Source organism: Trachinotus anak, unplaced genomic scaffold (assembly GCF_046630095.1).
Source record: "Trachinotus anak isolate AG129_WGS33_773 ecotype Australia unplaced genomic scaffold, CSIRO_AGI_Tana_v1 ptg000016l, whole genome shotgun sequence".
NCBI lineage: Eukaryota > Metazoa > Chordata > Actinopteri > Carangiformes > Carangidae > Trachinotus > Trachinotus anak.
In genome coordinates, this window is record NW_027273867.1 from 17400671 (window position 1) to 17413879 (window position 13209).

General features: G+C 42.5%; 2 protein-coding genes and 1 non-coding gene across 3 annotated transcripts; 1 reads left to right on the plus strand and 2 right to left on the minus strand.

The window, feature by feature from the left end:
* Positions 1 to 3848: 3848 nt before the first annotated feature.
* On the plus strand, positions 3849 to 10304 carry LOC139634173 (small conductance calcium-activated potassium channel protein 1-like). Its single transcript, XM_071500488.1, has 9 exons — positions 3849 to 4714; positions 5265 to 5360; positions 5848 to 6135; positions 6773 to 6894; positions 7271 to 7412; positions 7518 to 7628; positions 8136 to 8263; positions 9226 to 9295; positions 9440 to 10304. The coding sequence occupies exons 1-9, from the start codon at positions 3866 to 3868 to the stop codon at positions 9668 to 9670; spliced, it is 2037 nt and encodes a 678-aa protein (XP_071356589.1). The 5' UTR covers positions 3849 to 3865; the 3' UTR covers positions 9671 to 10304.
* A 156-nt stretch (positions 10305 to 10460) lies between these two features.
* Positions 10461 to 13080, minus strand: rps27.1 (ribosomal protein S27, isoform 1). The gene is made up of 4 exons (XM_071500489.1): positions 12931 to 13080; positions 12186 to 12294; positions 11982 to 12092; positions 10461 to 10695 (listed from the first exon to the last, which is right to left on the minus strand). The coding sequence occupies exons 1-4, from the start codon at positions 12934 to 12936 to the stop codon at positions 10667 to 10669; spliced, it is 255 nt and encodes an 84-aa protein (XP_071356590.1). The 5' UTR covers positions 12937 to 13080; the 3' UTR covers positions 10461 to 10666.
* LOC139634702 (small nucleolar RNA SNORA35) lies at positions 10990 to 11119 on the minus strand. Its single transcript, XR_011694039.1, has one exon. It is a non-coding gene; the product is annotated as a small nucleolar RNA SNORA35 (small nucleolar RNA).
* Positions 13081 to 13209: the final 129 nt, after the last annotated feature.

The following is a 13209-nucleotide window of genomic DNA, read 5'->3' on the forward strand; positions in this document are numbered from 1 at the left end:
GAGCTCAGCAACACTGGCACGAGTTTTTTGAAGGTGTGAGTGTGTGTGTGTGTGTGTGTGTGTGTGTGTGTGTGTGTGGAAGGGGATTGTTAACTAGGGAGAAACTAGGCTAAATGAAACTAGAAGATTATGAGAGCCAATGCTATAAAGAGGAGGCTAATTAGGAAACAATACCGGCAAATGAATGAAAACACTGAGTAGGGTCTGGATCACAGCCATATCAATGATGATGATAGTTGGAGAAAGACAACGAGGATTATCATGTGAAAAATAATACGGTATAATAGTGCCACAAATCTTTTGTTTATGTTTTTTGGGTTTTTTGTTTTTTGGGGGGGATGTGTGATTGTTATTCTAATAGCACAGCAGCAGTGATGACCATCTTTCTGTCCTGGCATGACTGCAGCTCATCCGTCTCTGTGCTAAATGCTGAATACCGCCCCTGACAATGCAGCCATCAGGGCTGCTGTGCTGTGTATTTTTAATTACTCCGCTGATTGGATTAGGCCCTCTCCTACGCTGACACGTCCCCTCCACTTAATAGGGTGTTATCGACAAAACCAGCACAGACATCCACTCGGCTGTGACGTCTGATTTGTCAGTGGGGCCTTTTTTTTGTCTTAAATGGAGTTGAGTAGATAAAGTTCACTTACAAAAGACAGTTATATCCTGCCCCTGGAGGAGCAGCGGGACAAAAATATTATCATCATTATCCAGTAGATTGTACTGTGAGAAATCTTATGACAGTACTCCAAGGATCTAGCATTGCACCTTTACAACACTGTGTGACCCTTGAATTGATTTGTGAAATAAAGGATCAAAAATGAGGCAGCAGAATCAGAGATAACTTTCTTTATTCCACTCTTTTCTTGTCAAAATCTGGTGCCTATATTACCCACCATGCAGTTCAACCACCCACAGTTCTGTCAAGGGAATCAGGTTGGTAATGCTAGTAGCAGCTAATGTAGCTTTGATCCACTGGCTTTCATGTCTTGCTCACCAACTATGAAGCTACAGCCAGGAGGCTGTTAGCATAGCTTAGCATACAGACAGGGGGTAACAGCTTGCTTGGTTGTGTCCACCTCTAAAGCTCAATAATAAGCACACTGTATCTTGTTCGTTTAATGTAGGATTAGTGACTTTCTAAACATCCTGTTCGCTGCACAATGAAAAGGTTTTTAACCAGTCTCCCAGGTAATGGCTCTGTTTCTTACTTCAAACAGACGTGATAGGTGTAAATAACATATGTCTTTGCTTTTACAGCTTCAACCAAACTTTCACAAATTTATTAATGTGTTTTCAGTCAAAATAATACTCAACTATGTTATTTTAAAGTCATGTTAATATATTTGGGCACAAACTGGGGATACAGACAGAAATAAGAATGGTACCAATTTTCTCATCTAACTCTTGGCAAGAAAGCAAAGAAGAATATGTCAAACGCTAACCCTAATCATGACCTTTAACCTTTAAAGCATTAAACTGTGTCACTGCTGTTTGCAGCTCATTGGGGCCTGTTTATCTTTTGACCAATGCTTCTCTACAGATCAAACTGAAGCAATTAATATCCTGACCAGAAGATGGTCAGGGTGGTACTCTTACGATTCAGGGCATGAAGAAGATTTGCCATTTACCAGCCACAGCAATTAACGGACCCTAAATATCCTGATTTAATTTCACTATCTTAGCAGCCAAAGGATGATTTGCTATAGAAGAGACTAATTGAAGCCGTGCTGGCTACCGGCCACAGAGACAAGAAGAATTGACATACTTAGCTACGAGCTACAGCAGCCAGGATTTACAAGCACTTGGCTGGAAGCTTGAATTAATTTGAAACCTTGCAGATGTGCATATATCCTTTCAGCATCTTGTTATTAAAAAGACGACATAACTTAAGAACATTTATAGTCCCTATCACCACAGTAGAGCCGGTTTTGCAGTGGTTTTGCTTTATATTTCAGCCAACTACTTCTCATATTTTAGAATCTAGTTCCCTGCAAGGATGTGAGATAGAGTCTGTGTTTACCAGATACCATCCGCAAGGGTTTGGTGTTGACAGTCACGCACCGAGGCACACTGTTGGGAGCTCCCTGTCTGCAGAATATCAAAACAAAAAATCCAGACAGCAGCATCTGGCTAAGTCTCAGAGTAGACCTGGGTAGTTTTAGCATAATTAATCCATTTTACATCTGGAGGGATGTCTGAGGAAGTAAAACTCACACTGGCTGACCAGACTTTCACCATGTTTTTGCTCCCCCACCTGTACACAGTCACAGCCCCACCCTCCCACCACCCTCCTTCTCCCTCTATCTATCTTTAAGTACATGTTATCTTCAGATTAAATAATGCCATTCTATATCCTGCTGCTATCCGGATGCACTCCGCCCAACATTTGCTTCTTGGGTCTTTCCATTTGGAGAAAGCTCTATTATCTGTACACCCATCTGTCACAAGGATTTAGATGAATAAATGAGGCTGAATGTCATTGTTATGACTTTAATGCTTAATACTCCTCCCTGCTTTGCGCATATTGTTCGGTTAAGGGGTGACATATTTGATATTTCATAAGCTCATAAGTATCAGATCTCTGTCTCACTTGATTAATCTGCAATACTAATCTCCTGAATTGATACTAAGGACCGTTATTCTCTTTTGAAGATTAGATTTATTTAAAAAAATTTAAAAAATAAATTAAAAAAACAAGTTTGTGGAATCTACTTGAAATTTCCCCATGATAATAATAACACAATTTTATAAAATTATAAATCAAATATTATACAATAGTATTTCTTATCAGACAGTGTGAATCTTTTCAGGCTGATTTTTGACACCAGGGCACACATGTATAAGCAGGTGTCCTCACATTCACACAGGGAGGAGAAAAGCTGCCAATCCCAGCTCAAAAAAAAAAAAAAAAAAAAAAACCCTCTGACAGATGACTCATTTCTTTCCTTTGCTCCACGCAACATCTGCAACTTAGAGTCCTTGCCAGTCATTAAGCCCCTCCAGCTTTAAGGAAGATGCCCTGATGGTGGACAATCATAAAGCAGGAAACACAGACAAACGAGGGAATAAAGGCCTGAAAATGTAATGGATATCTACGGGTGTTTACATCATCTGTCGTCATATGCAGGAGAAGTTCATAACCTCTGCCTGAATCTATGGGAGGGGCTCCGTGATGCTGAGGCTGCTAATGGATTGTTGGAAAGTTCATAGATGAAGAGCAAGGACGTGTGGAATATTTTTGATCTGATCAGACCGGAGTTCTGTGGTGTTGCAGCTTGATGAATTCATAATGTCTTCTTCATGCAAGTGATGTGTTTGTGTCTTCGGAAGTTACACCAGGACTTTACTTGGAGGATCTCTTTGTGATTCAGGCAGATGTGACCTTCAGCACCATCAGACTGAAATACTAAAATACTTTTGGGAATTAGCAGATAAAACAGTTGTCTACATAAGAGTTAAGGCTTTTTTTTTTCATCCTCATAGCAGATTGCGTGTAGACTGGAAAACCTGACTGATAAGGTAAGAATAAAGATAAAAGGAGCTGTTGTTAAACGTTAGGAGCTTACAGTACGGTGAAGTGAATGTGTAATGAAGCTTGTGACTAAATCTTGATTTCTGAGTACTGAAAGAAACATTTGTGATTGGACAAATTATGGCAAGATATTATTTTGTTGCTTCTCAGATATTCAAAAATCAGTTCAAAATCATGTGACTGACAGTGAAAGAAAACAATTAAGAATTAAGAAAAAATGAGCATGAGCAAAACTAAAGATACAAGAAACTCATTTATTATCTGTCCATCTCTGCCCAAACCCTTTTAAACAGATTTGGTGAATCTTCACCTTTAAACCCTCTCACCATGGAGCACTCTCCCTCTATGAACTCGGCGGTGGATGGAGACGAGGTGGAAGACCAGCGCCCCCTCCTCCCACCGAGGGTGGTTCCTCCACCTCAGGCCTGCTCTCCGCAGTGTGGGATACACCACACAGTCCAAACATCAGCCGATCGCACCGTGTGGCTCGACAGAACCCAAGCCATGGCCACCACACCTTTGTACAATGGCCACCTGTATCCCACACCTTCACCTCGCTCCAACAGGAGGGGAGATAAAGCCAAAGGCAAAGAGAAGAAATGTGAGAAAAGGTCAGGGGGTAGTAAACAAAACAAGGAGCGAAATCACCAGTGCAAAGCCAAAAACGCAGGATCTCACAGACTCCAGGAGAAAGTCACCTCTTTCACTGACGTCCCCATTTCTCCCTGCGGGTCACCCTTTAAGGGCCCCTGCAGGTCACATTTAGACGTCCAGGATGTTGAGGGCAGAGGACGCCGCAAGTCAGGGAATGTCTCTTTGGAGATGCATAATCGCCAGAGTCTCCCTGAGATCATCATCACCAGCAAAGATGACGACCCCCTGCCAGATGAGACATCCCAGTATCATCAGAACCTGTGTGAGGCCAAAGGCCTGCTGCCAGGAGCAGAGTGTCCCAGTCCAAACCCCAGTCCTAGTCCTCAGCCCAGTCCAAAGCACAAGGTGGATGGCAAGGACGACCACTACTGGAAGACCCACAGCATCGGCTGGCGGCTGGTCCGCAGGAGGGCTCTGTTTCTGAGGAGGCAGCGTCTGAGCGACTGTGCCCTGGCAGTGGGGATATTCGGGGTGGTGATGATGGTGATGGAAACAGAGCTCTCCTGGAGCGTCTACAGCAAGGTCAGAGAGTGAAAGGAAAAACAGGCAAAAGCCCTGAAAAATCCTGTGAGAGATGGAAATGTAATTCTGGGCTGTAAAAGTTTTTCAACAGACAAAAAAAAAGATTTTAAAGGAAATAAATCCCACTGTACAACTGCAGTTATCACCTATTCTGAAGAGCCCCTCACTGGTTGTTCTTCAGAAAGTCTTACTGTCTAAGAAATCACATTTTGAATAATCAGTTCATTTTCTGTCATTGTGTTTAGCTGTTCACGATCTTTATATGGGCTGTATTCGAAAATCTGTTAAGTTGCTATGGGAACTGATCTACGAACAACTGCAGGGAAATGCGCAGTATGTCCATAAGATAATGCTCATTATATCAAGCAAGTGGATTATTTAAATCTATGTAAGATTAGAAGATTACACAGGATCACTGATGCCATTTCATGTATTAAGTATTGCAAAGACAAACAGCCACCAGCTGAGAATGATGTCATGTTTGTTTGTGTGTGTGTGTGTGTGTGTGTGTGTGTGTGTGTGTGTGTGTGTGTGTGTGTGTCTCCCACAGAGCTCCATCTACTCCCTTGCACTCAAGTCCATCATCAGTTTGTCTACGATCATCCTGGTCGGCCTCATCATAGCGTACCACTGCTGTGAGGTGCAGGTGACTAACTTATCTGGTCATAATTACATAATCGGAGTCCTTTTACCCAAATCCTCCAGCAGTGATATTCTCCTGCAGCCACATTTGCATTTTATTCCCTTTTTAAATAATTATTTTGCTGGCTGAAGTTGCTGAAAATGTTTTTTTTTGGTTGTTTTTTTTTTTTGAGAGTCAGAATGTTTTTTTTTTAAAGCCCAATTTCCCTGAGGTTTCTGCATCAGCAGTTCCTGATATTTTTCTCCTGTGGCCCCTTATAATGAAGCAAAATCTGCTTGTGGTCTTCTTATCACAGTTTATGGCCTTAGTGTGGACATGTGGCCTGAGCTCTGAGGGATTTTTAGAGGTCTGAAGAGATAAAAGTAATATTTTGCAAAAGAATTATTATTTTTTTTGTTTTGTTTCTCTTATTCCATAAATCATCTTGTGACCCCACTGATTTGTGTACACCAGCTCTTAACAGTGCTCAGTTTCTCTTTCTCTCTGGTAGCTCTATGTTCACGACATTGGTGCAGAGGATTGGCGGATTGCCATGACAACTGAACGCTTGGCCCTGATCGCCCTGGAGCTGGTAGCCGTGGCCATTCATCCCTACCCGGTGGGCCTGCTGGCGTACTTCCAGCACACCACGACTCGCCTGTCGCTGTCAGAGACGGAGCTGGAGATCATCCTGGCTCTGCCCATGTTCCTCAGACTCTACCTGCTGGGCCGGGCCATGATGCTGCACAGCCGCCTCTTCACTGACACCGCATCCCGCAGCATCGGAGCGCTGAACAAGGTGGGAGGTCACCTGTGGGCTCTATTCAGCATCAGGCTTTGGGTTTAACTGGCTTGGATAATACTGTGATAAGATCTTAACGCTTTGAAATTAAACAGAGGAGGGAAATGTCAGTTTTGATATGATTGTAAAAAAAAAAACTGTGGCAGTCGCAGCAACCTGCTATGGGACATGATTCATGGGATGTTAAGGTCACTACTCTGGGCTGGGCTTTCATGCACATCTGTTTATGTCTTATGTCTAGGTGGGGCAAGAGGTCTGTAGACGTGTGACACTTGAGGTGTGACTATCACAGTTTTGCTCCCATGAACCCCAGTGGTTTCACATGCTGATTATGCCCCTCGCCAGCTCTCCTTTGCTTGTATGCTTTCTTTTCCACAGTTGATGATATCCACCCGGCCAATCCCTTCCCTTATTACTGCTATTTAAGAGTGACAAAAAAATGACCTTTGTCTCTCCTCTGCAATGCCAAACCTACTATCCATGTTTCAAGCCAGATTGAGAACAACTTTTCTTATCCCTCACCTCCTCTGTATTATATAATCATAAGCTGACAGGTGCTATCCCAAATAGTCTAGCTAAATAGGCCCCTACAGTCAAAATTATGATGTCATATCATCCTCTTTGTGATCTTCAGATACACTTCAACACCCGGTTTGTGGGGAAAACACTAATGACCACCTACCCCGGCACTGTGCTGATGATTTTCAGCGTTTCTCTGTGGATTGTGGCAGCGTGGGGCTTACATGTTTGTGAGAGGTATGTGAGGATTTGTCAGCCCACTGCGGAAACTAAAAGGGTGTCTACAGTGCTCAAGACCCATATATTTAATATTAAATGTCATTCAAATATTGGCATTTATATGGTATTACTTTAATGTTTCTGACACAGCAACAAATCCAATCTTCGTCCGTTTTAATGGATCTATACCAGAATTTGAATTTACACAAAATGCAATGCATACTCAGAGTGGGCATCAGTAATGGGAAGGTAGACAAATAATGTTCAGACAAGTTGAGTAAAGCAGCTTTAAAGACTAGAAAAAGACAAGATATAGGCTGCATGAAAACAGTGACTTTCATGGCAAGATCAAGCTTTACTTTAGTAACACAATGAGCCTTTTGTATTCATTCAGACACCATAACTACAGAGACCTCAGCAGCAACTACATGGAGGCTCTGTGGATGGTCTCAGTCACCTTCTTGTCCATTGGTTATGGAGACGTGGTGCCTCACACCTACTGTGGACGCAGCATCTGCCTCCTTACTGGTATAATGGTAAGAACATAGTGCACTGACCCAGAAAAACAAAACACTAACAACAGACTCATTCAACCTCTGAATGCCAGTCACATCATAAACGTCCGAGTCTGTCTCTCACAGGGAGCAGGCTGCACAGTCCTGGTGGTGGCCGTAGTTGCCAGGAAGCTGGAGTTGACCAGAGCAGAGAAACATGTTCACAACTTTATGATGGACTCCCACATCTCCAAGAGGGTAAGCACCAGCGTCTCTCTTTTGTTGTTGTATTGTTCACCATAACAACTTACAGTGTGCAGTTTTTTCACTCGCACACTTTAGATACCACATATCAACTCATTTCACTCAGCGACATACAGATCTGTGTGTGCACTGACATCAGAATATCTGCAGAACAAGTACAAATCTAGAAAAAGAGTGAAATAAGTTCAACTTCTTCAGGACAAATCAACTTGTTTACCTGATACTGTTGTGATTTATGTGACTTTGTCCTGTTGTAAGACACCGACATTTTTTACTCATCAGAAAAAAAGCCTAAAACAACAGCAAACAGCAGAATAATCCCAGATTTCTCTCTCTCTTTTTAAAAAAAATCAGGTTTGAAAGTTAAGATGAAATGACTGCAGAACACTTTTCCATTGAATTCGTCTTATTCAGCATGTGCAGTAAATAACGGCCTTTTGCGGTTACGTGCATAAATATAAAATATCTCTCCTGGGTGATTTTTCTACATCTTTTCCCCAGATAAAAATTGCTGCAGCAAATGTGCTGAGGGAGACTTGGCTTATCTACAAACGCACTAAACTGTCAAGGGAAAGAGATCACACCAGAGTCCGCATGCACCAGAGGAAGTTACTTCTGGCCATCCACCAGTAAGACACTTAACCCTAATATAAAGCTGTTTGTGCCCACAGTGCAAGGAAAAGCCGCCTTCTCACTTCATTTCATATGTTCATGTTGTGATAATAATAATATTTTAAAGCCTAGCATTACTACTTTTATTCTTATATAAATGCCTTTAAGTTGTATGCATATCTTCTATCTATCTCTGTTTGCAGTGCCCATATGTGAAAATAAAAAGTTTTACCAATGAACACTTTTTGACACAACCTCACTTCTTTCCTACATTTTTATGTCACATATCTTTGATTGATTTCAGATTTTTGGGTAACCTGTCCAAATAAAGGACATTTAATGTGACTTATTTAAATAACATTTAGTCCAAACTGGGCAGTAATCTGGAGAAAATGACAAATTATAGAAAGTTAGTCAAATCCAAAGTGAGCTAACAGACTTTATAAGCCTCTAATAGAAATTTAGTGGCCAGCCACTTTAAAGAGCGAGTTCACCCAAATCACAAAATGTACCTACCCCCTGTAGTGGAACACTGTGTGGGAAAGTTGAACTCACGATCACTCAGTTCAATACACTCTGCTCCAACTTTACCTGGTTGGGTATGTCCAGTAGCTAATGGTGGCTAATGCCAGCTAATATTAACTATGTTTAGGTAGATGTTGTTGTGTAATAGACAGTTTTCTACTTGTGCTACTGTTGCACTACATTTTAGCCTTTAACATTATCCTGCAGTTGTTCTTTTTTGGCCACAGGTGACACTGAGATGATTGGAAATTAGTTTGTCAAATATTCTGTGTAAACCAAAGATCTCACTGTAAGCTGCTTTATTTTTGTTTTTCTACCTATTTCCTACCAAAGTCCCTTTAAAACCTGTTGACGGTATGTTGTTTTTTATGGGCTGTTCCCTTGGTCATGTCTGTGAACTGACCCTTTAACTTTCTCTTCTGCAGCATCTAAAACTAAACCATTCTGTCCCCAGGTTGCGTCGAGTAAAGATGGAGAAGAGGATACTTGCAGACCAGGGGAACACACTGGTGGACCTCTGCAAGGTGAGAGAGGCAAGTGAACACATCTTCTAAACTCCCATCCTGTGAAAGCCTCAGCAAAGTAGCATCTAATATCCCCTGATGCGTTTTCTTTCTCCTCTCCACATGGACCCACACACGACACCGTGGTCATCAACCCCAACGCAGATGCAGAGCCTGATGTATGACGTGCTGTCGGAGGTGCAGGCCTGCAGGGGGGAGCTGGACTCACACATCCACAGCCTGGAGAAGCACGTGGAGGAGCTGAGGGAGGGCTTCAGGAGCCTGATGCCACTCCTGTCCAGCACCCTGTCCACGCAGAACTCCTCCATCCGCCACCTGCTCAGGGAGAGGGAGGTGAAGACAGAGACTGCGAGTGTGAGCGGAGGCGACAGGTAGAGAGAGGCTGAGGAAGGTGATGGAGACCTGAGTGCTCCAGGGGGACCCATCTGCTTATGATGCAGCTAATATGATCTCATCTGGACAGTTTTCTTTCGGAGGTGGACAAATAAGTGTGACTAACAAGATGAAGGCTGTACAGATGTAATGAAAAATTTTATTAAAAATCGATAGACCATTTTCTGTAGCATAAACACCATAAAACCAAAATGTAGAAATTAGTCATAATTCACTTTTCATTAAGGTTTTTTTTTTTTCAATTTTTCCTGGAATGACAGAAAAAAAACAGACCTGCAACCAAACTGTGAACATTTAACTGATAAACCTTTTCAAAAAGAATCCATGTTACTGAACTGAATATTCTGGGCAGTAGGTCAGACATCACCTTGTGCTTTACAGTATTGTGATCGGCAATTTTTCTGTTTTCTTAGGTTTTTATAAACAAACTAATCATTCATTAATGGAGAACAGAAATTAGACTAATCAATACTACATGACTGTTAATTGCAGCATAAATCAACCAATTAAACCTAAACTGTGATCACTCCGCTGTCAGTGAGTAGCTTTATCTGTAAATGCTTTTTTCTGATTCAATAAAAACTGGAAGGATTTAAATACAGTCTGATATTGTGAAATAAAGATACAATCTTAAAGACTTATGGTATCCTCATAATTCTGTATTCTCTTCCTTCAGTACTTTATAATGAAGATGATAAAGACCACTGCCTGTGTGTTACATGTCTGACAGACCTTGCACAGTAATAACCATAAAGGAACCACACACAAACTGTTCTTTTAGCCAAAACAATATTTTATTAAGAGAGACAGGGTTGGAGGGTGGAGTTACAGCAACAACCGATCTGTGGACACCAACAGTGAAACTTCATCTGCTGTCCAGTTCATCTTCAGGTCTTGTTTCAGATCAGACCGCCGGGTCAAGACGCTGATATCAACCGGTCCGTCCCCTCCTCTCCCCTTCAGCTCCGGGGAGAACAGCTAGTGCTGCTTCCTCCTGAATGAGCACCCTGCCAGAGGAGAGACAATGACAGTCAGACCGCTGCTGACAAAAGAGAAGCCTTACAGTACAGAAATACTGCAGGCAGTGCACACTCCCATTGTGCCGCGCAGTGCTGATACCAGACTTTGCATCATGTGACTGATTAGGTCGACATCTCTTTCCATCTTTTACATTTACTGTGCGTGGAAATAAGTCACTAATGCAACACCAGGCTCTAACATGGCAGGTTTGACGAGAAAACTGAAAACAATTAAGAGATTAAACAATAAGATCTGAACAGTTCAGCAACTACAGAGCTAATGTTTGTTCTCAGCATTCGAAAGGGGGGAGCCAGTGGTCTAGCTCAACCCTTCTGCTTACTGAGGTTGATCTGGCACTGGAATGAGATTGGAAAACCACGATAGAGGAAGTCCAGTCACTTGGCAGTGCGGCCGCTGTCACATACACTATATACACAATTCATTCACGCTAATCACTTTATTTAGGGTTTGAAGTCTCAAAAGAATCAGGGGAACTTGAGGTATGTTAGCTAAATCTGTTACCTGTCACTCTCACTGATAAGATAATGACGTGATAGTTAAGTCAAGTTTTACAATCTATTCTCAGTCAGTAGCTGTCGACAGGATCCTGATCAGGTGTCATACACTGAGTTGTAGCATCAGGATTTTATGTGCTGCATTTTAATCCTGTACTTACTTCAACAGGATATTGGATTAAATATTGCTCAATGTTTAATGCAATCCAAGTGTGAGGCTCTTCAATGATGAAGTTTTCACACACCAACCAGTTCACTACATGAAATAAAACGTGAAATCAGACAACTTTGCGTCTTCTATGCAGGTGAGGGAGAACTCAGTTTTATTCCAGTTCTCAGTGAAAAGGACTGAGTGCAACGCAAAGGTGGTCCTCAAACACCAGCTATTAATTGGCTCGTCTGTCTCAGAGTATTAGGTTTGGTATGGAAAAACTAATTACATCTGTGCTGATGTGTGAAAGCGAATTTAAGGCATCACAATGGCGCCGCACGCTTCAGCAGGGCTCTGACATTTTGAGCTCTGCCCTGTTCGACAAAGGCCTGTTTACCTAAACCTTGAGAAAGTGAACGAACATTGCACGGATTAGTGAACACAAATTGTGCATTTCGCAACACATACCATATTTCAGCAACTGCCAGAAATGGGCATACGGCCTCTGATTCCACAAAATCTAAAGTCAAGTGCACAGGCAGCAACTGACTACACTTTACATTAGTACGAGACCCTAGTAACGCGTCTACTGCCGAGAAATACTGACCCTCTGTGAGACGTGCTTTGCCTCCAGTGGGCTGACACAGGACTGTTGAGCAGCCCACACACAGCACGACTGTCTGAGCGTGGCTGAACACCGTCGTGATCTTGTAGCATCCTAGAGGGAAAAAAAGACACAGGTTACCACTCTCAATCTGAGGCGAATTATTGTGGTAGAATCTGTTTGCATCCGCATGTGGAAAAACTGTACCTGGACATTTCACATCCATAAAGTAAGAGTTGGGACTCTGAACAAGACGCTTCTTCTTGTGCCTCCTCTTCTCCTCCTCAGGGGATGGGTGCAACAAGTCTTTTGCGAGCTGCATTGGAGGAAAACGGAAAAGGAAACGTTTGAGGACCTGATCAGAAAAACGTCAACTCTTATCAGTCAAAACTACAACGAAAGATTACGCACAGTTTGTATGAAAAGAAGGGGGAAAAAAAAGGCTGGATCTTGGTCGTTTATATGTGGAACCTGGCTAGCTAGCAAACCAGTCAATGTTGTGTTAGCACAGTTTAGTTCTGCTAAACGTGAGGCTCCTCGCCCGGCCTACATTTCTTGGATTAGGTAACGCAGGCTGCGTATTTTCACCAATCGCGGGCGACTCTTCAGATATTTGGAGATCAGTGCTAAAATAATCTAGGCTTCAACCTAAGAAAAACATCGAGCCAGAGAAAACCCTGACTGCCGATATTGAGGTCGCTCAGATCCCCCGTTGAACTGGCTCCATGTTTGCGGTGTGTGCGCAGCCATCTTGTGTCACAACGCGCTCGCAATGCGCTCAAACGTGCACAATTATTTGTGGGAAAACTGGGACAAAAACTCAACGAAAGCCTCTAAAACCGACTCCAGTCCGGTCGCTAGTCTCTTAGGTAAAAGTTGAGCCGTGTGGTGGCTCTACCGAGCTCGACTAAATGGCTAAAATGTCATTTTGCAGTGGCCTGTGGATACTCACTGGCATGTTGGCGAGGAAATAGCCGCTGCCGAAAAGGAGGCTTCACCGGAAGCGAGGGCTTCATATCGACGGTGCCTTTGAGCACGGCCCGGATATGACGACTTTCAGACAGCACGGCGGCCATATTGGTGAGGTCAAAACTCCACCCTGCTCACTACAGACAAGGTTTACTGGTGTTACATTTTTGTTTACTTCAAACTGTTTCCTCAAATGTCCTAATATTCATAACGAGAATTACTATTTTCACCAAAAAATATATATATTCATATATTTCTTTTT